The sequence below is a fragment of the Chelonia mydas genome, chromosome 2 (assembly GCF_015237465.2).
Source record: "Chelonia mydas isolate rCheMyd1 chromosome 2, rCheMyd1.pri.v2, whole genome shotgun sequence".
Lineage (NCBI taxonomy): Eukaryota > Metazoa > Chordata > Testudines > Cheloniidae > Chelonia > Chelonia mydas.
In genome coordinates, this window is record NC_057850.1 from 188,657,866 (window position 1) to 188,685,812 (window position 27,947).

At 37.0% G+C, this 27,947-nt stretch overlaps 1 protein-coding gene across 2 annotated transcripts in view; it reads right to left on the minus strand.

Annotated features, from left to right (window-relative positions):
- STT3B (STT3 oligosaccharyltransferase complex catalytic subunit B) overlaps positions 1-27,947 on the minus strand; it is a 77,832-nt gene that overhangs the window by 39,076 nt on the left and 10,809 nt on the right. For both annotated transcript variants that reach the window (XM_043540884.1, XM_037890376.2), the window contains exons 2-5: positions 12,360-12,468; positions 10,160-10,447; positions 7,377-7,442; positions 4,902-5,001 (exon numbers count right to left, since the gene is read on the minus strand). In XM_043540884.1, the coding sequence (XP_043396819.1) occupies positions 4,902-5,001; positions 7,377-7,442; positions 10,160-10,447; positions 12,360-12,468 (563 nt within the window). The remainder of the gene's footprint in view (positions 1-4,901; positions 5,002-7,376; positions 7,443-10,159; positions 10,448-12,359; positions 12,469-27,947) is intronic.

A 27,947-nucleotide genomic window follows, 5' to 3' on the forward strand; every position in this document is an offset into this window, starting at 1 on the left:
GAATCATATTGTTTTTCTAACAAGTGATGTGGCAATTACACTACTCTTATCTTCTTAAAAACTGGATAAAGGTAAGTACACAAGGACTAAGTACACAAGGAACTGTAACACTGGTTATTGTTGATAACTAAGGTTTCAGCACTTAAATGAATCTCTATCATTGTTTTAAAGTACTGTAATTATGTAGAACCTCTATCCTTTTTCAAATGCCTTCTTCCAGAACAAGAGTTTGAGGCTTTCATGATGTCTTTGGGAAGACCTCAAAGGGTCTAAATTAAGAAACACATGTATCAACAACAGGGAAAGTAAGATACTTTTTTGAGTAGGCCTTTGGAACAAATTGCAATGAACCGAAATTAGTAGTTAGATTCTTAACTTTGGCCATATCTACATTATGGTGTCATAGCTATGCTGATGCAAAACTTTACCATAGATGCTCAATGCAAGGCATTTTCCTGTTGCTGCAGTAACTTCCACCGCACCAGGCTACAGCAGCTAGGTTGATGGAGGCGTTCTTCTGTCCATCTAGCCACATTTATACAGGGAGTTTAGACTGGCATAACTACAACCAGCCCCTGAGTGCTGTAGCTATGTCAGCCCAAGCATTAAGTGTAGACCAGGCCTTTGTTTCACTCAGTGAAGTCTGGTTAATGCAGATACAGGCACTACCCAACTGGGTCTTTTTCCATCCTCCTGCCTAGTATCTTTAGTAACCTCTCACTGCATAGAGCATGTCAGACTCCTGTTAAAACATTTATATTTGTAATTTTTTTTCATACAATTTCCTTTACAAAAGAGATGGGAAAGAAGAATTCTAGAAAAAAATAAATGTACTCATCTGAAGTACAAATTACAAATCTCATTTCCAGCATGAGGTGCTATGTACTCATATTTTTAATGGAGTCCACACTGTATTATACTTTATACATTCCTCAAGAAACTGTTTATTAAATTATTCTACTCACAAACACATACATTTTTGGATCACAGCAGCATTGCCTGAGTTGAAAAGTAAAGGTATGACCAAATGAAAACTTCTAATTTTATAATGCAAACATTTCCAACAATATATAGCAATTGACCACAAAACCAGCATATACATGGATCAAAGGATGCATACTATACTAATGCTCTGTTTGTCCTGATTAAAGTTCCATTAAAATCAAGTTGACATGAAAAATTAGATATTACATAAAGCCTGGGAAGAAAATTAATACTTCCTCTTATTACCTCACTTACCAGGAATTTAAAAAGTGAAATGAAGACTACACCACACACCAGTGACTTGATAACATTTAAAACTATGCTGCATAAAACCAACTACCCAGAAAGATCAGCTCTATTTTAGAACAGATGTTCTCTCATTCTGTTAATGGCAAGAGAGGTCTTGCTTACTGCTGCAAAGCCAAAGTCACCAGATGTGAAACAGGACTGAGTAAAAACGTGCAATAAGCTTTACTAAATTTAATATAATTTTACAAAAATACATATACTCTCTTCTATAATTATCTTCAGTTGACAAATTAATTACACTCTAGATCATGGTGAAGCCTGCAATAATAGATAGCTTTACAGTAGTTAGTCAAAGAGAGGTTCACTGTGCCCCAAGGTGGATAAAAATTGATTTCATTTTTTTAAAACTGATTTTGTTTTTAGAATTTCAATTAAATGCATTTTTTTAAAAAAATAAACCTATGTAAAATTAAATTTGAAATAATAACCTATGTTAAAGCTTAATCTAATAAATCACTTAAATTAAATTAAAAATATTCAAGCAGAACATATATGCTGTTCAAGTTTTAAAAAGAGAAACCACTGAATTTGTAAAAGTCACTGGTTAAGCACCTGGAACCAATTTGTTGAAGTGCTAAACCAGCTTTTGATAGCAGTAGCCTCTTCTGCAGGTGCAGAGAGAATATTTTAATTTCCGTTTATTCAACTAGTGTTCAGTGATTAGTTCTTCATTCAAAGTTGAGAAACGGATTGGGAGCTGGAAAAAAAGCAGGAAAGCTGGTTTTCCTCTTCAAATCTGAGTAGAAATGTGGTTAGAGAGGAGATTTAACAGTTCAAAAATTGTGAAGGACATGTGAACAGTAAGAATGGATTCACCAAGGGCAAGTCATGCCTGACTAATCTAATTGCCTTCTATGATGAGATAACTGGCTCTGTGGACGAGGGGAAAGCAGTGGACATGTTATTCCTTGACTTTAGCAAAGCTTTTGACACGGTCTCCCACAGTATTCTTGCCAGCAAGTTAAAGAAGTATGGGCTAGATGAATGGACTATAAAGTGGAGAGAAAGCTGGCTAGATCATAGGGTAGTGATCAACGGCTCCATGTCTAGTTGGCAGCTGGTATCAAGCCGAGTGCCCCAAGGGTCGGTCCTGGGGCTGGTTTTGTTCAATATCTTCATTAATGATCTGGAGGATGGTGTGGATTGCACCCTCAGCAAGTTTGCAGATAACACTAAACTGGGAGGAGAGGTAGATACGTTGGAGGGTAGGGATAGGATACAGAGGGACCTAGACAAATTAGAGGATTGGGCCAAAAGAAATCTGATGAGGTTCAACAAGGACAAGTGCAGACTCCCGCACTTAGGATGGAAGACTCCCATGCACCGCTACAGACTAGGGACCGAATGGCTAGGCAGCAGTTCTGCAGAAAAGGACCTAGCGGTTACAGTGGATGAGAAGGTGGATATGAATCTGCCGGATACATAACTAATGAAAAACAATTTTAAAATGCTGTTTTTGTGCATTTTTAATTGACTTCCAAGTTTTATCCAAATGCCGCTTGACACAAACCAGGAGTAAAAAATGAATCTAGTAAATAAAAAAAAGTGTGTCATTCTCCATTTTCATAACATAATAAAAATATGTAAAAATTAAGAATCTGAATAAATAGATGTTACGCTACATAACTTCTTAAATAAATATGTATAAACAGTTTCAGAGTAGCAGTCGTGTTAGTCTGTATCCGCAAAAAGAAAAGGAGGACTTGTGGCACCTTAGAGACTAACAAATTTATTTGAGCATAAACCTTCGTGAGCTACAGCTCACTTCATCGGATGCATTCCTATAAACAGCGTATCCCCCTGGCTAGCAAAAAAGTACCACCTGAATTATAGCAGCTAATGAGAATTAATTAATTCAATTAATTCAAGATGCACAGGATATGTAATGATGTATTTTTTTTATTCTTCACTGAAATTGTATTGATTTATTGATTTCTATTCTGGTAGCACAAAGTATGCCTGAAGAATTCCTGCCCCAAGGAGCATAAAATTTAACCAGAAGATTATAAAATTGTAAGCTTTTCTAGAGTTTTAATATTTATTGCTCAATGACAAACCAGGAAAACACTTTCATCATGACCAACGTATATAAATTTGTTAGCTCTGTCAGTGATTTACATAAAAATCATCATAAAAATGCCAAGCAGATCAATTAAATACTCTCTAAACACTATTTACACATGCTTGAAAGTGAGGAAAAGGGTCTCTTCTGAATCCAGTGCATTCTGAAGGATTCCTTTGGATTTGACGGACTCCAAACTAGGGGCATTGGAATGGGGAAGAAGAGGGAAAAGAGGGCAGAGCTATAGCCCCCACAAAGAAAATACTGGACGGATAGATCTATATTTCTGCACCCCCACTGTTTTCCATCCCCAGAGAGCAGGACCCAGCTCTGGTCCAGCACATGAGTGGTGAGGGAGTGGGGAAGAAAAACACAAGAGCAGGACCTGGAAGAAGGGCTAGAGGAGGCACTGAGGATAGAGCATGAGATCAGGCTGGCTGCTGAGAAGCAGGTAGGACTCCCTGACCCAGATCAGTCCTGCCTTCCAGCGTCTTGGGGGGGGAAGGCATCAATGCACCAGCCACTTGGGGGGGAGGGGGAGGGAAGGTAATGTGGAACACAGCAGTTAGTGAGCAAGGAAGTGCCATAGGAATGGCAGTAGGAACTACCAGGATATGCCTTCTGAGTCGGGAGGGGGCTGTTTCCCCCAGTCACAGTAGCTCCCCTTGCTTTCCTTCCACCCACCCCATTCACTGGGAGCTTCTACCCTCAGCCCTACTCTAAACTGCTCTTTAGATTTTAAATTTGCTGGTAAACTAAAATTATCCCAAGTTTAATAAAAGAAAAAAATGGCTTCTATGTGAAGTTTGTATATTGGAGACAGCTTTTCCTATATTTTGTGATGCATCCATTTCAGTTCCTTTTCCATTGTAGGTGCCCAATTTGAGCCACCCTAAGGGTCCTTATTTTCAGAGAGTAGAAGCTCAATACTTATTGAAGATTAGGTCCCTTTAAGGTGTGTTAAGTTGGGCAGCTAAAAATCATTGGTGACTTCTGAAAGTCTTGGCAATACACAACATTTTATTTGAACAGACACACTTGTGTTGAATGCTGCTCTGTCTCTTGTTATGTGAGACAGCATATTATAGAAGGGTTTTTCATTTTTTTTTGCTGGATAGCTTTTATAAAGCTGCAATTAAATCATACAGAAAGTACAGACAAATGAAACCTGTGTATTAAAGAACTTTAAAAATATTAAACAACTCAGTGAAGATTCAGTGAATTTCCCCTTCCCACATGGAGTACTAAAGGGAACAAAAACTAGCTAGGAAATACACACTTGAGAGTTTTGAAATAATGTGAACACACAAAATCCTTATCTTTTTATTTTGTAAACAATAAGCTAATGGGTATAGAGCACATGACCAATATAAGACTTGATATGAAATTATTAAATTTCTCATTTAATGTAAAAGACCTAGTTAAGATAAATTATTAATTTCACATTCCTGTATTTAATGCCTCCCAAATAGAACTGATTGTTCAGTAAAAATAGATTAGAAATCACTTCTCAAATAACTGACTTTTAGAGACTCAGAACACTCACCTATGTAGACCCTCCTGCTGTATCTCTGCATCAACAGCAGCACAAACACATGCAATGGAATAAGGTTGATGATGAAAACATAACCACCCCAAGCAGAGACCTATGGAAAATGAAACTGTAAATTAGATAATTTAAATATAACTTGAGAAAGAGCTGTAAACTATCAGATTCTATTTATGTACTACTTATTAACACAGTAGTATCATTACATTCACAACAATTTTTCTTTATTCCAATACAGGCTTTATATGAGACTTGTTAGATGACAACTGGTGTGGGGTGGAGGGAGAACATGTGCATGATTGAAGATCGTAACAGCTATAAAGGTGAAGGTTTGCGAATGCTGGTGGAAAAGCTCTCTCAGCTTGTGCCTCTAAAATTTGCTGTCTAAGAAACGACAGTTAAAAGCCCAAATATGGCCACTTAAAAAAAGAGCTTAAGATGTACCTCTTTGCCTAGTCTTTCCCAACTAATTAAATCCTGGATTCCTAATGGAGTGGTAAAGACACAGGCAGCAGGAGAGCACGCCAGATTAAGCCTGTCTCAATGCAAAACTTGGTATTTAAAAACACGGTCATCACTATGGAGAGGCATCCTAAGCTATAGTGATGGGTATCAAATAAATGCTAATAATAAATACAAATAATAATGGAGCTTGAGAGCAAGAATTAGAAGAGTTACTTTTTTAAAGACAATTCTGTGGGTCACATTAACAGTGAGTTAGTCATTACATAAACTTTAATTGAGATAAATATCACCAAATAGTCAGTTTGCAAATACATGCATAACTTTTCAGTCAATGCAGTAGCTATTCTGAGCTACTTCCTCGATTTTTTCCAATGCAGAATGAAGTTTACTACCCCAAAATTGCAATTTTTACCATTTAATTCTCAGCTAATAGTTTAAGAACACTGGTTTCATTAGAAAGATAATATTACATTGGAGGATACATTTATGTCCAGTCCTAAAGACTGATCTGGGAAAAAACCCATATAAGGAGCTTGATTAAAACCTCAGCAGCAACTAAAGGTCTCATTAATTCTTTCACAAATGGAACAGCTATATTGCAAAGAATCACCACAAGAGATAATGCAAGTACCTTCCCTGAAAATGAAGGAACTTTATTCTTACTATTAATCTTAAACCCTGGCCAAATTTTAGCCCTTAATTAGTTGACTATGTCTCTTAAAACAAAGGGAAAATATGCAATATACCCTCTAGTTCAACTCGGGCATTGTGCCATTCATGGGTAGATATAGCCAGAGATTCTGATACCTTGATGTGATTAGGGGTGTTTTACTTTGCACAGTCCCTTTTTTCCCCCTAATGTGTGTCTGATCCAAAGATGCTACTCAACAAATAACAGTGGCAGAATCTGCTCCCTCATGATTTCCAGCAGTAAAAATGCACTACCACCTCTTTTGTAATTTGACTGAATTTTGCAAACAGTCATTTTTAAAAGAATCTCCCATCAGAATATGTGGGTGTAGTAGAAAAGCTATACTATACTAGCATAACAAACCTAGGCCTAATTTGTACATGATTGTATAACAGAAATATGTAACACACCCTTACCTATGGTTTCACGACCACTCTACCATAATATGAAATATTATGAAGGCTTTAGAGGGCAATGCTATGTAAAAGAAAAGGCTTACAGCCAGTATTTAGTTGTGTGGGGGGGGGTGCGGGGGGGTGTTAAAGGGGTTTAGGCTGCACCCTATACTCCTGGGGGAATTCTGCACTACTGCAAAATGCAGAATTTTGCAGAAATTAACATTGTACACTGAATCAACAACTTATAGTTCAACTAGAGCATTTCTTTTAGATAAACATGCAGTCTTAATTTAAAGACTTGAAGTGAAGGAAGATCACATCCCTTGGTAACCTGTGCTAGGCTAGTGGTTAATTATTCTCACTTAAAAATTTGTACCTTATTTCCAACTTTAATTTTTTCTAGCTTCAACTTCCACCCATTAGATCCTGTTATATGCTTATGTTTGCTACATCAATTAACCTTCTAATATACAGTTACCTTCTCCCAGTGTACAAACTTCCAGGTGATGATCAAATCACCTCTTAAACTTCTCTTTGATAAACTAGATAGACTTATCCCCACTTTTACTGAAGCCATCCACTCAAGATCCACCAATTCACTCTGAATGAGATCATCTCTTCTACTGTCAGATCATCTCCACTCATTTTGAGCCCCCACCAACACCATCAACAAAGGAATCTGTCTGCTCCATTCCAAAATTCCTGGCATATTCATACAAGGGAAAATTTATTTCCCAGAGAACACAACTCTTTAGAAAAGGTTCTGAGCAGAAAAGGAAACGTCTGCCCTCTTCTTTGACTTAATTAGGCCAGCAGAAACAGCTGTCAGTTGGTTTAAAAAATACAAAACCAAAACTTGTTTCCATTCAACTGTATTGAACAGAAACAGCTTCGTTTATGTACAAATAACAGGCTTACCATATAAAAGTAAGACAGACAGCAGCATATTGTCCAAAAGACTGATCCAGTTTTCACAGACTTCACCTTAAAAAAAAAAAAAAATCAAAGTATTCAAGAACTACAAGTTACAACATTAGACAAAGTCATCAAAAACAGTATTACAAAATTCTGTCACCCAAGCCAAAAATATACCTTTTTATGAAAAGTATGGGCTAAAGCAAAGACTCCCACGATCAGTTTATGTTTTAGGAACTTAAATGCCCACCTTCAAAATTCATGGATGTAGTCTGGAAAGACATCTTCCATAAAATAAAACAGTGCAATTTGGTTCACCTGCATAATCAATCAACTATAATAGCCTATATCCAACTTTTCACTCAAATTGGTGCTAGGACATGACACACTAGTTCAGTGGTTCTCATCTTATTCACCATTGTGGGCCTGCATATGCAGTTCTCTATGTGTTATATGGGCTGCATCCACACAATATATATACTACCTATATGGCCCTGAGGATGTCACATAGTCCTCAGCTGTGTGCTGATTGGGCTGCAAGCGGTCCACAGGCTGCAGGTTGACAACCACTGCACTAAATGCTTCAACCTCTGAGGCAGAATAGTAGTTGCAGCATCTTTGTGCTACTTGAAGATTGGTGTAAACATGGATCATATGGCCAGTCTTCTGGATGATGACCATCACAACTCTCACCACAGCTGCTCTGTCACTCCTTGTATCATATTACGAGGGTAAGTGCTGTTCTATTCTGAAAAATAACTTTGAAAACCCACTTAAGGCTAGTGGGAACATGCAGGTATCACTGAAGGTATAAGCTGAGGACAATGGGGTTCCACAGGTGTTCAGAGTATGATCTGATGTACAGATGATGTGCTAGATGTAAAGAACCCATTTTGACTGAGAGAGCCCATGACAATTTGTTGGGCTATCAAACAAAATATTTCTTAATACAATATAATATTTTGAATCTATGGTAACAACTACTGGTCAATTCTCTTTTAGGGGTTGGTGGGAAACCTCTGTATCCTTTATAGTACATTAAACCTCCGTTATGGACTACTACAGTTTTACCAGTTCAGTAGTCTTTATTATTTACTTTGATAAATAACTACACATTTTTCTGTGCTTCCAAATTTAAGACTGTCAGCATTGTGTAGATTTTCGTTTTGATGAATTATTACACTGCTGGGTGTTGGGTAAAGCTGGAAGTTTTGACAGCAGATAAGGAATAGCTGGGGTTTTGGCTCATGAAGGTGCAAAAGATGGTTTTGTGTTTTGGTACTACCCCTCCTCTTTCCTTCTCCCTTGTGTGTAAGAGTAGAGATTGACTAGTGGGAGAGATGAGTGAATGTTTTGTCCCTTACCCCAGCAAATGTTGGGAGCAAGCAGGTCCTCACAGCAACCTGCCACAAAATTTACTACTTCAACAATAACAAAAAGAAGTCAGTCTACTGTTTGTACTAAGATCATAAGCAATGATTTATGGCTTGTCTACATGGGGAAGTTTCCCAACATAGCTATCGCAGAATAATTATTCTACACTACAGTTATGCAGGTATAAAGCCTACTGCTCTACTGCTAACAGACAATCAGAAAGTATTAGATGTTTCAAAATTAACAAAAAAAAATAGGGGAAAGTTTCCTTTAAATTTCTCTCTTGCGCTCCCTCTCTTTTTATTTTTTTTTTTTGGGGGGGGGGGGGGCAGAGAGTGGTACAGCACTGTTGAGCAATTTTTCATGAGGTGGGATGCCTGAACAAGTGATTTGACAGGAAACAGTTCTAGGGCAATAGATTCTGTGATATTCTGTATCTTGAGATTGTGTGTTCTCATTTCTATACTATAACAAAATGTACACTATATTGTTGAATTAAGCTGCATACTGAGTTGTAGTTTAGTTGATGGATATACAACCCTCATAAAGTGTCCCTTCAACATAGAACAAAATAGAGCAGTGTTTTATTGTGTTTATTCTGTAGTACATAAATGTGTTTATTCTGTAGTATTTTCATTTACAGAATAGCAATTTCTATTGGGTGTGAATCACAGTAACCATTGGCTCTATTTTCATGCCCCAAAGCAGAGTGGCTGAATTAACTCAGTAAGTTATCTGCTGAACCATCCTGCAATACAGTACAATGCTTTATAAAATATAACAATTCTGTTTCACTCTGCTTTAATTGCATGTGAGACAAGAACAATACTTGTGCTGTATCAAAAGCACATGGCTATTAATGTGGACCCTGTTTGTCTGGCTCTGCCCCTCATTGTCTAATTTGTGTTCAGTTGTATTTGCTATGCAGAACTTCTCAGATTACTTACAATAGCCCAGAAAAACCCGGTGGCTTAATCCTGCCCATGCCTCTTTTTGTCATGTAATGATACAGGAATGTGTTCAAGCCATGCGAGCAAGCAGACTGTTTGAAAAATGCTAGCCTAACTCTATTTTCATCACTTCACACACAGCCACAGAATCAAATATAAGAAAACCACCGTTTGCGCTGAAAATGTAAACCACTTAATGTTAGAGAACATCCCTTGTAAAGTAGCAAGAGAGGATGATTTAACAAACTGAGGAACAACAGTGTGGCAGACGTTCATATGTTACTTTTGGGTGCCTGTCCAATCTTTCTCTAAACCTATTCTAGAAGGCAATGAGAATTATAGAAGGAAGAAAATAATTCTAAAGATCCAAGATTGGGTTCTAAGGTGAAGACCAGGAGTAAGATCAGGAGAAGGGGGGGGGGGGGAGGAGGGAGGGAGGAGTGAATCTGAGCAATTACTTACCCACAAATAGTATGTGAACTGCAGTGCAAAAATGGCTATGCCTTCATTGTCAAAGGATCCTGCTACTGATCGAGATATGTAACCTGGAACTATAGCAATAAAACAGGCAGCTAAAAGCCCTGCTCCTTGGTTCCACAGTTCTCTTGTAAGCAGAAAAGTAGAAATAGATGTAAGGCCGCTAAAAACTGGTGCTAGGAATACACATACATCTCTTATGTGGACTGTGATGTTTAGCATATTTAAAATCCAATGTATAAGCCCTGCTGTCACCATCAACCCGGGGTAGACCTAGAAGAAAAGAGAAAGAAAATCAAATTATAGTATTTCAGGATTGCAGAAATGTTGACTGTAAATCTATTTACATACAACTTATAACAAAAGTTACTTATTTCTTGGTTGAAGTCAGTCACATGCAGAGCAAAACGAAATTACTCTAACACTGCTTTCAACATATCTGATACTACACCTTAACGCAATTTGCCACACTTTAAATTATATCAAATGATTGTTGACAACATGTGCAAGAAACCATTTTCTCCAAATAAATGATGAAGCAACACATACAGATTCCAATTTTATCTACCCTGGAAGTTGTTCTAAGGAAGATGATTTTGTAGGTCAGGCACAAGATCAAGAGGTAGATATACGTTCTATTTCTCGTAAAGCTAGTCAAAAAATTTCAAGGCATCTGAAAGTGATGCAAAATTGAAACATTTTCCAAAAACTTTATGTACAGATTTTTAATTTTTTTGTCATTTTTCGAACAGTTCTAAATTCCTAGTTCTATCACAGGCTTTCTATGTGACTTCTGCCAAATTGTTTAATCTTGTAGTGCTCCATTCCCCACACCTGTAAAGTGGGAGATATTAGCCTACATTTCAGAATTTTGCAATGATTAAAGTCACTGCCTGTAAACAAACAACCCATCCACCCACTCTCAGATGGATACTTTTTTATATATTTAAGTGCAAAGTATTTTAAACAGTACGAATCGTTGACTATAAAATATTTTTAAAAAATTTGGAACAGAATTAAGATGACCTCCATGGAAGTGTAGCACAGATTTGCATGAGTCTGTTGAATCTCATATCAACTATATCTACTACATGATTTCAAATAATGCTAAAACATTTTAAGCAATAGTTTTATTCTACAATATTAGGAGTTCAATGAAACAATGGTGCCTATACACTACACTAGAACATTAAAAAACTTCAAATGCCTTAACTGCCCTGCAAAAACAATATAAGTAATACATTTCTGCTGAATTAAACTTTAACATGGGTATTCCCCTAAATGCCTGAAGTTGAACAAAAAAAACACTAAATATGTTGAGACCTTCTGAAATGTGTCAGGAATTAAAGATGAAATTATATTTTTAATCCATTTTAACAAGGATTTCAAAAGTTATATAGAGCTGGTTTATTAAAATGTTTTGTTTAAAAATAAAATCACCATTTGATTTAATTTATTGCAAAATGCTCTGTAAATCCACTTAAATGGTATTTATTCTCTCATTACTGAAGAAAAGGTGCTTCTATGGGTTTTCAACACATTTGCTTACCATTAGAACTCTTTACACCTTTCTAATTGCAGTCTTCCTAAAATCAGTGACATTTCATTGTACCACAATTTGATGTCATTTAATTTTTTTTGTCTATCATTGCCGTTTAGCACTTTACATCCAAATTAATTTTATCTCATTTATTTTTTATATTCCTTAGAAAATCTTTAAAAATAATGGGGGCATCATTTTCTACAGACTCAGAAATATCCACATTAAAAAAATATAACAGATCCAAACCTTGGCCATGAACATGAAAAAGCCAAGCATTACTCTTGGCTTCAATTGAAAAATGCATAGTCATCCATACCATCAGAGAGGTAGGTCTGTAATGATACATGCTACAACAAGACAACAGGATGGTGAACAAGTCATAATAGTCTCAATTACTGTTACTGAAAGTTGACATATAAGCATATACTATTCAGGTTTGGCTACTGATTGACAGTAAGTTATATGAACTCGAGGTATAAAGCTGACATTGTATTAGTGGTAACTGAAATTCTTATTGTAGCTATTATAGCAATTAAAAGCACATTACATTTAGTTTCTCCTTTAACGTATGTAGTAATTTCACTTGTAGTTATCCTTCTGAATTTTTTAAATTCACCAAGAAATGATCACTCTCATACTTACAGTCCCACCTACTATTCTTCCCAGTGGATACCATGCTCTTTCATCAAACCAATTTAAAAATTCATAAAATCCATGGGATGCAAGGTGATGTGTCGATCTATAGTTAAACCTAAAAAAAGAAAAGAAATTTAGAATAGAATAGTTGAAGTTAATATAGCAACAGCTAATCTCTCCTCTTTCCATAGGAAACAGTAATTATAAATCAATACCTGGGTCAAGCGTCAAGACCCATATGTGTAAAAGAAATAAATGCAGCATTCAATTCTGGACCTAAATAAAGTTTGCAATCAAGCTGCCCAAGTTATATTTTTCCCATTTATCCACTATAACATTGCTTTCAGATTTAAAGCTGGTGTTTATACACACCATGCAAAATGTGCCTCCCCCCACTTTTAAAAGCGTATGTTAAAATGTGTCAGACATTCTCTCATTTTCAACTTTCCTGTAATTTCTGCATCATGCAAGTAATCAAATCTTTAAATGTAATGAAAGAACAGATTATCCATTATAGCCAGACTATTTAGGATACCGGAAAAATTGGCTTCAGATCATGGCAGAATTTGTCAGTCCTTCATTCTTTAAATTAAGTATATTGGTAGCACTTATTCTACTGCCAACTTTCAACTCATAGGATCAAGATGAAGTAATATGGCAAGATAGACAAAACTAGTACCAACAGCACTCTGCATATAAACAGTATGCAATGTATGCATTGGCCTGAAAGTTATTCCCCATTTTAATATAAAAGAAAATTCAAAAAATAAGTTTCTTGCATATATTTTCTGTAACCAAAGACCCAATTACCTTAAAAATATAAGAAAAAGGAGCCCTCCCTTATACAAGTGTCTACCTATTCAGTTTAATATTTCACATCACATATACCCCAGCGTAAATAGAATGAGACTAGCATATTACCCACACAGTGCAACAGCACTCAAGTTCCTGCATACCTGAAAACAATTTTAGCAGCTGAAAGACATCTAAACATGTCATCAGTGATTTTTAATCAACACAACAAAGGAGCACAAGAAACTGAAATTCAGTTACAGAGGTCAGCAAATTGCAGGTTCACATTTACTGAGCCAACTCATCAGTCAAGTGAGGTTGTAAGCAGATTTTTTAATATAATATTTTCACCAGAGACTCCTATGTGACAAATAAGATACTTTATCGGGTAAGCCCACTGATAAGATACTGTGTACTGTAAGAAGAAACCAATTATGTTTATATAAGAAAATTCATAAACATCAATCTTTTTGACCAAGAAAGATTCAATCATATCAAGCAACAATGTGCCATTAATTTCTATTAACCCTGAAACTATTCCCCCATTTGACTAGATTGCTAAAAATATTAATTCTTCAGTTCTGAATTGTCAACATTAATATGATCTGTAAAACACCATACCTGTAAAATTAGTCTCTTATCTAAGCACACCAAAGTTTATCATTAATTTGATTAGTGGAAATAGTATGCCCAGCATTGCACAAGACGCAAGGGAAGACATGGTCCCAATCTCCAGAAGCTCACAATCTAAACAGCTGACATAAAAAGCACAGGACAACCCAGTGGCTGGTGGTGTCCTAGAGCACGTCTTGTTTGTTCTGTTTTTTTCCAATGAGTTGGTGATAACATATTTACTGACATAGTTTAGTTTAGAAATCCTTTAACAAAGCCTTAATTGGATGCTAAAAAAAGACAGCTCATATTTATTGTGCCACAATTCCAAGACTGCTTAAGTGGATGAAATAGGAAAAAACCATTAACCACCTCCTTGTGCTGCAAACTACTGTTAAATATGCACAACTGTCTTCAGTGGAAAGTGAACTTTAACATCTTTTACTACCTGCTTTGGTAGCATAATCTTAAATCTTTAATGAGCACTGTCAACTGCCAATGAAAACTAGTGAAGAAATTCCTTTTTATTTATAACATTAGGATGGAAGAATTTAATTTTCCACTTCTCCCTAGTATACTTTTGACAGATATAAAATAAACTAACTCCAGCTTTCCAAAATGAACTGTGATTCCTGCCATAAAATAAAAACTTACAAAAACACACATTTCAAGATTTCATAGTTGAAATGAACAGCAATAATATTACATTAATTTTGTACCTTGACAAGATGTACAGTAAGCGTTGGGAGTGGCCGTCCAGAAAATGATGCGGGACATTATAAATACAGTAAGTAGATCAGAAAACCAGAATATGAATACCGCAGTTCTTCTAAACTGCAATATTTAGTATTCCTATACTGTAACAATGACTATTCACAGAATTTAAGACCTTCGGGGAGATACATACACTAATGGGAGTTGTGGGAAAATCAGGCCACCTAAAAGGCTACACGTGGATTTAATAGGTTAACTACAGGCATCTCACTTTATGTTTTTACCTAAGGCATTACTTCTCTCCAAGAACCTCACAAATGAAAACCATCCAAGGTTTGTGCATTCAAAAAGTTTCTGGTTAAAGTTGCTAAGTTACGCTATACATACTGTACATCATGAACCAATGATGGCATTGTCAAATAGTCTAATTTTATTTTTTTAAAAAAAATGGTTAGTTACCTTACAGTAACTGTGGTTCTTTGAAATATTTTGCCCACACAGATCCCACAGAGTGTCCATGGGCCCCAGGCACAGGAGATCAGATTCTTTTGGTCAGTAACGACTGTTGAGGCCGAGCACATGTTCTGCATGTCCGTGAGCCCCTCTGATGACAGCACAGAATGGCCACAAAAGCCACTCAGTTTCTTCACCAATACAGAAACACCTAGGCCAGTGGTTCTGAACCCGTGGCCTGCTTGCAGTCCAGTCAGCACACAGCTGAAATCCATGTGACATCCTCAGGGACATACAGGTAGTATAGGCATTGTGTGAATGCAGCCCACAACAGAGAGAGCTGCATATACAGCCCACAATGGTGAACAGGTTGAGAACAGAATGGTAAACAGATTGGCCCTAGACCAAAGGACTCCATACAAGAGTGTGTGTGTGGCGGTGATCATCATGGGATCATGTCTTCTCAGTGAACTGAGACAGCTCTTTAGTTGCTATCATGCCAGTAGTGCTGTACATCATGCAGTGGTGCTGCATGTAAGGATTTTTTTCTTTAAGTATTTGTCTATATAGGTCACATTCTAGGAGATGGGCAAGAAGCTGTCTCTCTGGTGAGTGCCAGGAAATGGTGAATGGTTAAAATGGTGAATCAGTGCAAGGTGCAAATGGTGAATCAGTTCTAGAGGCTGACATCCGAGAATGATGAGCTGAAAAAATATGTATGCAGCTCCAAGTAGCAGCCCTACATATTTCAAGTAGAAGAGATGACTTTTAAAATTGTTGAAAAGGCTGCCTGAATTCTAATATGTGCTTTGATATGAGATGGTGGGGTCAATTTATTCAGTTCATAACAAAATTCTAATGCAGTCTGATACCCCTTTTGAAAGTCTGTTGAAAAAACCCATCCTCTGAATTTATTACAAAAGATACAGTCTTTGTGATCTGTGGAACAGTTCTGTCCTACTGAGGTAATACACAGATAGCTCTTAACATGTCCATAGTGTGGAGTTTAGTCTCTACCAGGGACTAGTGAGGTCTTGGAAAGAACTAAATGAATCAGTTGATTTAAATAGAAGTTTAAGCCCACTTTAGGCAGAAGTTTAGGAGGGGAATGAAGAGTAACACTATCCTTCTGGGAGGTGGTATAGGTGGTCCTACCATGAATGCTTGACTTTTACTCACTCTGAATAGAAGTAATAGCCACCAACGATGCAGTCTTAATAGAAAATGGTACACAGAACAGAAGCACATCCAAACTGTGAGATGTAGACACTAGATCCAGGTGTCAAATCAGACCTTTATCCTGTGACATTATATCCAGAATGACAAGCAGCTTGAATTGTGGTTGAAAGAGATAGGGGTATCATCTTTAAGTACCAAAACTGCAGTGTCTACACTAGGGCTATTAACGTAACTTGAAGCCCTGTCATGTCATAAGTTCCTAAGGACTCTGGGGATTAAAAGGCTTGGAGGGAAAATGCATAGAGCAGATTCTTGTTCAACTGAATCAGAAATGAATCCAAGATGGAGCCTGGATTCATTCATCCTGTGCAGCAAAACGTGAGATTTGTTGCTTAGACCAGTCATGAATATGTCTATAGTTGGAGAGCCCCACTTCTGAAAAATTCTCTGAAAGACAAAAACCGTGGAGGATGATCCATGAAGAGATTAGCATTGTCTGTTGATCCGATCTGCTAAACTGCTTTGGACCTCATGTAAGTGCAGAGCTCTTCAGTCATGTTTTAACACAATCAAGTTTTGTAGCAAAGACAAAAGAGAAAAGAAGAGAAAAAAATACCAGTCTTGTTGATTTTAACTGCTGCTATTCAGAATCTAGTGGACAGCAGTGAAATTGGCTGTAAGGTCAGTACTCTGCTGCCACTCGAGAAAGCTATGAGCATCGGCAGAGACAGGCACTGATACTATTCATGGGGGAAGAGGACTCAAAATGAAATCTGGAAGAATAGTGGAAACACACACAACCAACCCAACCTTCCAGACAGCCAGTCAAAGAAAGTGGTAAACCGGTTGGAGACCATCATCACATTGGCAGCTACAAACTTTGGAGGAGTAGTGAACAGAAAAAGAATACTCCTTTTCCCTTACAGCAGCAAGGGGAGCATAGGATTGGGCTGCAAGTTTAACCAGATAGCTACTAGACAAAGGATGAAACAGGGTGGATAAAAAACAAGATTTTTTTTAAAATCAGTTTTTTTTTTTAATTTAAATCAGATTGTTCTGATAAAATGCTTTTGGAAGAAAAAACCTATCTAAAGATAGTTTCAATTAAGATATATTATAGCTCAAAGACATCTCATCATGGAATAAGGATTATAAATTCTAATTCTATAGTATGAGACAATATGTTCATGTAATGTTTAAGAAAAGTTTTGTAAATGAGTTCCAATAGTTCATGGATTAGGGACCCAATCTTACGGAGTTCCAGGGGCTTCTGTACAGATTTAGGTTAATCTTTCTATCTACCCAATGGGACTCAGTGCTCAGTCTAGCACATACCATCAGAGATGCTTAGTTTTGCAGTTCTCAAACTGTGGATTTGCGTCTCCAGAGATAACATGCTTGTTAACAGCAAAAATGTTTTTAATAAATATAGAGATAAGAAATAACAGACCTCAACCCTACTGTCCCTCCACAAATTTGTGTAGACAGAGTCAATCCCTTACCTCTCTCTAAAAGTACAAAGTTTCAAAAAGTTCAATGAATAGAAGACTGTTGGGGGCGGAATAGATCTGGACAACGAGAAGAAGTCTGGAGATAAATGTGAGAAGGGAGGGACAGGCAATAGAAACAAAAGTGAAACTGTTTGAGCAGCATATTCCAGTAATCTTGAGGTCTTTCTGAGTGTAGCATTCATTGATTTGAGATCTACCATACCATTCTCTCACTAGAAGGGAAAACCTATAATGGCAGCAGGCCGCAAGAGAGATCCAGTTTGGGAATATTTTAATGAAGTTCCTCTACCTGTGGGTAAGATAGGCATGCACACAAAATGCAAACAGTGCAACAAAGAAATGCAAGGCCTGGTTGCCCAAATGAAACAACATAAAGAGAAGCGTTCCTTCTCAGGAGAAAGCTGTGTTGAAGATGATGAAAGGAACATGTCTGCACATGCAAGATCTTCAGGTTGGTAAACTTTTTTATTTCATACTTCTTTCTTAAGGACTGCCTGTCTTCCTTCTGGACTTTTCTTGAATTCTCAAGTTTGAGCAAAAAATATAGTTGTTACTCTATGGTACTATCATTTTAGATGCAGCTGTGATATAAAATAAATAGCTGAAATAGGCAGATCTTCCTTTTACAATTTTACCTCTAAAGTAGTACTTAGTGTCAGTGAATGCAATGAGTAATACTAAATGAGCACTATAGTAATAATAATTAAATAACTTCATTGATTTATTTTGTTTAGAAGAATCCATCCTCAACATACAGGATTCTGAAGACTATCCACCTTCAATATCACCATCATTTTCTATAGTTTCAGCGTTATCTGCCAATGATAGTGTTTCAGTCACATAGCCATAGTATATCTACCACCTGTAGCAAAAAGAAAAAAAAACCTCCATCATCCAGAAACAACCATAGATAAGTTTGTGATAAGAACCAGCAGATTACAAAAAGAGGTGATTGATTAAAAAAATTGCCCTGTTTGTTTATTCAACAAACTCTCCTTTCCGTATGATTGAGAACCCACACTTCATTAACATGGTTCAGTCATTAAGACCAGGATACAGTCCACCCAACAGAGCAGATGTCGCAGGCAAATTGCTGGATAAAGTGTATGAAAGAGAAATTGAGCAGTGTGCAAAAGGTCTAGAGGGTGAAATTGTTAACCTGAGTCTTGATGGGTGGAGCAGTGTCCACCATTATCCTGTTGTATGTGCTTGTGTGACAACAGAAGAAGGGAATGTCTTCCTTACAGAAACAATTGATACATCAGGAAATGCACATACAGCAGAATACTTACAAGAAGTAGCGGTAAACGCTATAACAAACTGTGGAAAAAAATTCAAATGTCTAGTACGCAGCTTGGTCACAGACAATGCTGAAAATGTATCCAAGATGAGAAGAGAGTCCCAAGCTAATAACATACGGTTGCAGTGCTCATTTGATGCACCTCCTAGCCAAAGACTTCAGTGTTCCAGAAATAAAGGCTAATGTTGCTGAAATTGCAAAATACTTCCATAACAACCACTTTGCAGCAGCTGCTCTGAAAGAAGTGGGAGGAACCAAGCTAACTCTCTCACAAGACGTGTGATGGAACTCAGAAGTGGACTGTTTTGAGCATTATAACAAGAACTGGCCGAATCTGATGACAGTTTGTGAACAAAATCGTGAAAAAATAGATGGCACTGTCACAGCCAAAGTTCTCAACATTGGGCTTAAGAGAAATGTTGAACATGTGCTGAGTATCCTGAAGTCCATTTCTACAGCCTTGAACAAAATGCAGGGAAATAGCTGTTTTATTGCTGATGCTGTTGGAAGGAACTGAGTGAGATCTTAAAAAGAAATATGTAATGACAGAGTTAAATTACAAGCATTAAAAAAACAAATGGGACAAGCACTATCTCCAGCTCATTTTCTTGTAAATATTCTCAATATTCGGTACTAGGGTCAAACCTTAACTACTGAAGGAGAGGAGTTGGCTAGGACATGGACATCCAGCAATCATCCCTCCATAATGCCAACTATAATAAACTTCAGAGCTAAGGGTGAAGCATTCAAGAAATCTGTTTGCTGATGATGTTTTAAAGAAAGTCACACCAGTGAACTGGTGGAAGTCACATAAGCACTTGGACTGAGAGACTGTTGAAGTGATAATCTCATTTTTAACAGCAGTAGCTTCTTCCGACAGTGTAGAAAGAATTTTTTTTTCCTTTGGCCTAATTTGTTTCAATTTGAGAAATCATTTGGGACCTGAAAAACCAGGTAAGCTTGTTTTTCTTTTCCAGATTATGAACAAACAGGAAAAAGAAGGTGAAGGCGACTGAGTTAGCTGCAGAAGCCAATATTTTAAGTTTCTCACATTGACCTGGCTGTTACAGTCAATTTAATTTTGGGGTTTTTAAAAAAATATTTCATTTAACTATTTTAGTTAGAAATAAATTTAACAAAAACAAACCTGATTTTAAAAACTTGAATGTTTATCTAAATTCAAAAATTTATATGCTTGTTTTGTTAAAATATTATATGTTTGCTGTTGAAGAAAATATCCAGAATATATAATGTTATTGTTTTAGTTAAATAAAACAATTAAAATGTCTGTCTGGTGATGTTCTCCTCCTAATACAGCATGGCAATAAAATCCTCCAAATATTAATGATTAACCTGTTGACTTGGAGATAGTTCACCTCCCAGTGACTTCATAAATATCTGCTTCCATTACCTTTGGTAAATTAAATAACCACACAATCATTAATTTTCTGATATAGCTGTAAAACTAATCTGAAAAGCTTTCACTTTAAAAACGTATAGTGTGTACCTTCTAAAAATGAAACGTACATCTATCTCTGAGTTGTGAAGAATATGTATTAAGGTTATAACCACCAACAAAAATGCACTTTTATGTAGAAATCCATGATTAAATCAAGTCTTCCTGACTAGTGATTTACATCAAATCCACCACAGGATGAAAGATGAAGTCTTTGAAAAGGACCTGCGGACATCACCCCTCCCCGCTCTCTATAGCTGAAAGCAATGGAAATGTTAACTTCACATTTGCATATTATCCCAACAGCGACAGCCTCATTTTAGTATAAGTTACTAAATACTAGAGTTAAATTCCTAACAATTCCTATAGGTTGTATATGCGAGTGGGTAAAAATCTCTCAGAGAGACAGACACACAGAGACAGACAAGGGCAAAAGAAAAAAAATAGGAGAGAGAGAGAACACAATGCAAGGAAAGGAGAAGTGAGGAGACAGAAGGATGAGGAGGAAGAAGAGAAGAAAAACACAAGACACACCACAGGAAAACACATACCATGTTCAGTTATACAAAAGAAAAAGCAGAGTGAAATATAAGTAGTGTGTTTGTTTCTTTTAATGAATTAAAAATAAAAGTTAAATGTACAATTTTACAACTAAACATTCTTCAACAGTACATGACATAATGGAGCAAATAACCAATCAATTTGTAAGCACCTAAAAGAAAATAAGGTGATAAGTAACAGCCAACATGGATTTGCCAGGAACAAATTCTGTCAAACCAATCTAATGTCCTTCTTTGACAGCATAACAAGCCTTGTGGATAAGGGGGAAGCAGCAGACGTGATATATCTTGACTTTAGTAAGGTTTCTGATACTGTCTCAAGACCTTCCCAAAAAACAAGCAAGGTAATATAGCCCAGATGAACCTACTATAAGGTGGACGCACAACTGATTGGAAAAGCATACTCAAAGAGTAGTTATCAATGGTTCAGTCAAGCTGGAAGGGTATACTGAGTAGGCTCTGCAGGGACCTGTGATGGGTCTGGGTCTATTCATTCTCTTCATAAAAGATTTGGATAATGGCACAGAGGGTTCTCCGATGATACCGATGATAACAAACTGGGAGGGGTTGCAAGCGCTTTGCAGGATTAGAAATTTAAAATGATCTTGACAAACTCAAGAAATGGTCTGAAATCAATAGGATGAAATTCAGTAAGAGCAAATGCAAAGTACTACACTTAGGAAGGAATAATCAACTGCACAAATACAAAATGGGAAATGACTGATTCGCAAGGAGTACTGCAGAAAAGGATCTGGGGGTTATAGCAGATCACAAACTAAATATGGGTCAACAGTGGAATACTGTTGCAAAAAAAAAGTAAACATCATTTGGTGGTTTATTAGCAGGAATGCTGTAAGGAAGAAACAAGAAGTAATTCTTCCACTCTACACAGCACTGATAAAGGCCTCAACAAGAGTACTATGTCTGGACACCACACTTCAGGAAACATGTAGACAAATCGGAGAAAGCCCAGGGCAGAGCAGCAAAAATGATTTAAGGTCTAGAAAACATGACCTATAAGGAAAGATTTGGAAAAAATGGGTTTGTGTAGTCTGGAGAGGAGAAGACTGAGGGGGGACACGATAACAGTCTTCAAGTACCTAAAAGGTTGTTATAAAGAGGAGAGTGATAAACTATTCTCCTTACCCAATGAGGACAGGACAAGTAATGGGCTTAAATTGCAGAAAGAAACCTAGAACATCCTGACTGTCAGGGTAGTTAAGCACTGGAACAAATTATGTAGGGAGGTTGTGCAATCTCCATCATTGGTGCTTTTTAAGAACAGGTTAGACAAATACCTGTCAGGGTTGGTCTTGATACTTAGTCAATTTCAGTGCAGTGGACTGGACTAGATGACATACCAAGGTCCCTTCTAGTCCTACATTTCTATGATTTTCTCCTTGAAACTGCAGAAGGGTCTGATCTTGGGGAAGCGGAGCTACACAGTTTTTTTTACACTTGCCAGTAAGCTTCAATTTGTGGGTGAACATGTAAACTTTTTAAGCCTACGCAAAGGTGTTAGGGGTACTTATAGCCACATAGTCCTTGCTCTTGACATATTCAGTCTCCAATTTCAGACTCTTGAGGGGGATTGGAAGGGTAATCTGAACCGTGATTAGCAAGTCTCCTGTATATTCCATTTTACTACAGTATTTCTCTCAGAAATAAACTAGTACCCTTGAGTAGTTTAAGGTTAACCCTAATAACTTTAGCTCCCACAAGTGGTAAATTGGACAGGTTTGTTGGAACCCTTCCATAATGCTGTCCTTGGCCAGCCAAATACAAACTCCAACTTCTGTGTGAACATGCAGACGTACACATGTTTAAGCCGGAATGATTAAATGAAACTGTCGTAACTTTCATCCCTCCCTCTGCCCTAATGTTTGTTTCTCTTATTTGTAGTATCACATCTAAAATTTGATTTTAAGCTCTTCAAGGCAGGGACCATGCCTTTCCACTAGCATTGTAAAGTACATAGCACATCTTTGGTCACTATAAAAGTAAACAAATAAAAAAATAAATAAAACTATAGTGTAGATAGAACCTAACAATGACCACATAACTGGATTTTACAGTGATGTTGTTAGGTCCTATCTACACAACTTTTAACCAGACTGTAATAGGGCTATGGGACTACTATGTTGTAACTATGTACCCTGATACAATTTTAGATGTAATATAGATGGGCTATAAATTTAAGGTTACTAGTTTTAAACATATTTTAATTTAAATATCAAAAAGCACAGCAAAACATTAAAGTGAAGAAGCAGAGCAACTGTACAAGCAATCATAGTAATTGGATTTTTGTAGTGACATGAATTTTGATTGGTTTATAAGATGAGAATTTATAAATTTAGTTACCTGATTAACATTTCCATTAATATGCTGGAAAATATCAATACTCATTTTCTCCTGGCTAGCTTTCCAATTTTAGGTTTGATTTTATTCAACCCTGAAAACTGCTCTTCCATGACATGGGGTGACACTGTGAGATGACTGGTTAACACTACTCACTGTAATCACCTGTTATACCAAGGCGCTCTAGAATTCTGCAGCATTTCTGTACCAAATTAATTACTGCTGTATTTATAAGCAGACATCTTTGGCTTTGACAACAAGTACTAAGATTTGTACTTCCTTGACAAAAGCACTGTTTAAAATGAATACTTAAAAAGATATTTTGCTTACTCTCTTAGTAAAACATACATAAAAAACACAACAGGACAGTAGTGCAACAACTTTGTTTAGAGATTAACAACACTAGAGGTAGACAGAATTGATAGTTCTAGAACGTATTTGACCTTTCCATTGCATCTGATTACATACAAGTACTGAAAAATTTACAATACTTTTTCTAGCCAGAGAACTAAACATAGCATAAACATATAAGTTACTAAATACTAGAGTTGAGGTGAGGGTGACGGAAAGGGAGGCATATTAGCAATAATCAAATAAGAAGTCTAGTTCCCGACATTAATAGCATGAAATGGATAAGATTCCAGACAATGCCATTACCGTTCAGAGATGTGAATAGCAGCAGTAAAACCAATCAGAACCTTGTTACTTCCACTCTGCCCCTAAAACCTTTAGCACAGCAGGGGCACTGGGGCTTTATGCCCGCAGACTCAAGAAAATTACCTATTGTTTACACAGCCCATAATTACAATCCTTGCAAGTGTAAGAGCTAGATTTTTTTAAAAGCAAATTTTGATTTTGCAGAATGGATTGCGTAAGGTGTCTCTTCAGGGAAAGCATGATATTAAGCCCTTGTCATAAAAATGCTCAGTTCCAAATTACTACAAATGTGACTGGTATCTACTTATATACAAATTGTTGAAAGAAACGTTAATGATGAAATTTAATTACGACGATCCAGACACTATACATTCTACTAAATGCAAATGTGGCTACAATGTACATATGTAATATTCTATCTGAGTTAAAAGCTGTTAAATGTGTGCTTGTATACAAATCTTTAATGTGGTACAGATGTGTTACCGCTGAAACCTTACACTCTGATTTGAATTTTGTATATTTAAAATAGCAACCCTATTACTACATCAGCAATTTGCATTCTGAATTCTTTCCTTTTTACAAATGATTATGAACATGGCTTGAAAAATTTACAATACATTTTCTAGCCAGGGCACTAAACATAACATTGAAGTACAATAGCTACAAAATACAGGGGGAAGAAAAGGGCAGCATACCAATCTCCTGGATCTAGCAAAGGGATAATAGTTGCAAGGGCATTCAGAACTAACTTCTTGATGTTTTGAAGGTCCAGAATTGTTTTGGATATTAGGAAGCATTGGGAGTAAAACCTGCTGCCCCAATATTGAGAGGGCACTTCTATGGCTCCCAAAGAATATAGAATCTGCACTTATTTCAGAACTGATTCGTGAGATGGGTCCCTGGGAAGTGGGGGTAAGGGGGAAAGACAGGAATTGGAGGATATATCCCAATTCCACCATCTTTAGCACCCACTTGCGGGAGGTAACGGACTGCCACATACTTAGGAAATGCGACAACCTGCTGCCAAAGGAGGGGCAGAGAGATAGAAAGTCTAAGATCTGCTACAGTCCAAATGCCATACTCAACAGGAATCAGATGGGCTGTTTAGAGGTGTGTGAATGAGGAGGTAGCAGAGGTCTCCTCCTTCGCTGCTTGTGCTTCCACTGGTATTGATCCAGCTGTCAAGGAAAAACAGATACCTGTCCTGTCACTCAAGCATTTCAGGCAAGAGTTTACACCACTCAAAGTAAAGTTTGAAGCCTAGGGACCTAGAGGTGGGTTTCCCCAGCACCAGGTGCACCAAGTACCACTAACAAAAACACACTGACTGCACATTCACAGAGGAAAAAATGACAGCACACTGTGACCACCAATGGTAAGATGGAACTGAAGGGGAGGGAACATCCCCACCCTTTATACCCTTGATTTGGAGTAACAGGGAGCAGGTGTGGTTACCCCCAGATCCTGCTAGGGGAAACTTTTTGAGACCAGTGCTCAAGATGCACACACCCGTAGTGTAATGGACATCTGCAATCACTTGAACTACGGAAGCACACCGAGAATAGAGTGTTTTACTTTTCCTCAGTTCATCCAAGAGCAGCTTTCACAATGGGAGTTGCAGCTGTGATGACAGCAGCAGTACAGCTAGGGCCAAGAAGCAATGGCAGAGTAAAGCCAGGAGGTGGCCTCTGTATACACCCAGTTTTCAGGGAGCTAGGCTGATGGGTATGAAACAGCCACCCAGACAGTGTCTCATTCCAAAACAACCAAGAGGCTCAGATCTCCTCCTGCCAGAAACACCAGTGGGTTCTGTAACATTATTAATGAAGTTAACATTCTATTTTCCTTGGTTTAGCTGAGCCCTGTTCAGATTCCTTTCCTCCCTGCCCCATATTACATCTGGGCACCTTGCTCTCCCCCAACTCTGTTAATGTTTGCTGAAGTTTATGATACAAAAGATTTCATATGACTATCAGTGTCTAACTTTTATTTCTATTTATGCTTCATTTTCATGAGAACTTGAGACACCTAAATGTCTATTAAAGTTCATTTTACTGACTTTTATAGCATGCTCAGAAGTGCAGCAGAGCAACTGAGATCGAAGGAGTAGAAAATATTTGATCAAAAGTAAAGAGAAAAAGAAGGTAATTCATATTCAACTAGGCATCACATTTCCCATACAATCTCCAGCTATCTGGATCTTCAGCCTTAACAGGTTTAAGAATGTGATTGCCCAATTACTTAGCCACACTTTTTGTGGGAATCTTGTTCTCCAGAGTATGCAGTCCAGGCTTTCACCTTTTTCCTAGATAAAGTTCACAAACGATATTATTATTTATCTATAAAGCTTATGATTTAGGTCTTGTATACTTTACACTCTCTTTCTCATGTTTTACTTCTGCAGCTGAGATCACCTGGGAAACAATCTTAAATTCTCTAGATGTGAATGGTTGGTATAAGAGGGCAGCACATTCTCAGAAATCCTTAACTCTGGAATGATCCATACTGCTAGGCATTTTTTTCTTTACTGGGTTGAGTGATCTGATTTGAAATTGATTAGAGGGTGGGTGAGATGGTCTTGCACTGGGAACTAAGTCTCGTGTTACCACTGAGTCAACTTGTACGTTGTATTGTACATGTGCCTGATCATTAGATAGGAACATTTAAAAAAAATAAAGATCATTACATATCTGCCCGTTGAGCGTCAAGTCAGCTTACCGTAAATTTCCTAAAAACAAAGCACAAAATGGATAGGATTATCCAATTACAATCATACAAACATCTTCCAATATGCATACAAACCACTTTCAGAACTAATTTCTGTACAATTTCTGGTCATAAGAAGAGGATATACATATATATATCTACATTTTTACAAATTTCAAAATATATTTATGTCTTTATAAACCATTAAAATTCAAACTAACTTTTACTATTCAATCCACTGAAAACCTGACTTTACATTATGAATTTAAAAAATGAACAGCAAAGCACAAATGAGAGGACATGTAACCTGTAACTTCACTCTTTACATATGGGACTATAACTTTCAAAAACTGAAACCTAATAAAAATAAACCTCTGAAATCAATGCATTTTTGTCTTTTTTTTTTTTTTTTTTTTTTTTAAGTGTAAGGAGAAGAGATGCAAAGAATAAAAGATTAAAGGGAAAGCTTCTGCCACATTTCTAAATATTTCCTATCTTGATTCTGATTTTCTTTTTAATTAGTAATGCTATTGGAAATCTGATAAAAGATTTTTTTTTGTAAGCCTTTGCATTTTCATCTAAAAAATTATTACTTTAAGGAAAAGTATCAGGTCTTTCTTGAGCTATAAATATTATGTCACTGCAGTCTCTCCAAGAGAGGAGTTCTGACAGTTATTAGTCACAGATTCAAAGATTAGTTTTGCCTCTAACATACAAAGTCATTCTGATTCCGGGCCTGAAGGCGACCAATCTGCTAGAAATTTCTTATTGCCAGCTGTTATTCAGAAGAGTCCTCACAGACCTACAATTTTTTTTAAAGATGGTGACACATATTTAAAATATTTTTTAATATAACCTGGTTAATAAACACACTAGGAATACTTAAGTACCACTACCAAAATGACTAAGTGCACCACTTTCAACTAAAATAAATGTTGCAGTTGTAGAAAAGGATGGAAGGCATAGTCAAAGTGATAGTAACATTTGACATGGGAAATTTTTTCACTTGTAAAAAAGTTTGTTGAATTCCCTCCTCAACTCCAACACTGCTGGAATAATCAGCACACTAACATTATGCCACCAGTGACCAGGAAGTAAGAAGGCAAAGAACAGAACATATAAAACCTGACTCCACTTCCCATAGGGTTTCTGCTTTTGAATTACCTTTAAGAAGAAAGAGGGTAGAAAGGGAGAGCTGTGGAATGGAAGAAGGAACTCGTACCAGCTCTTCACCAGTTAGTAAATTTACCTTGTTAATCATCCCCCCTCTTCTTCCATCCTGAAAGACGTATCAGC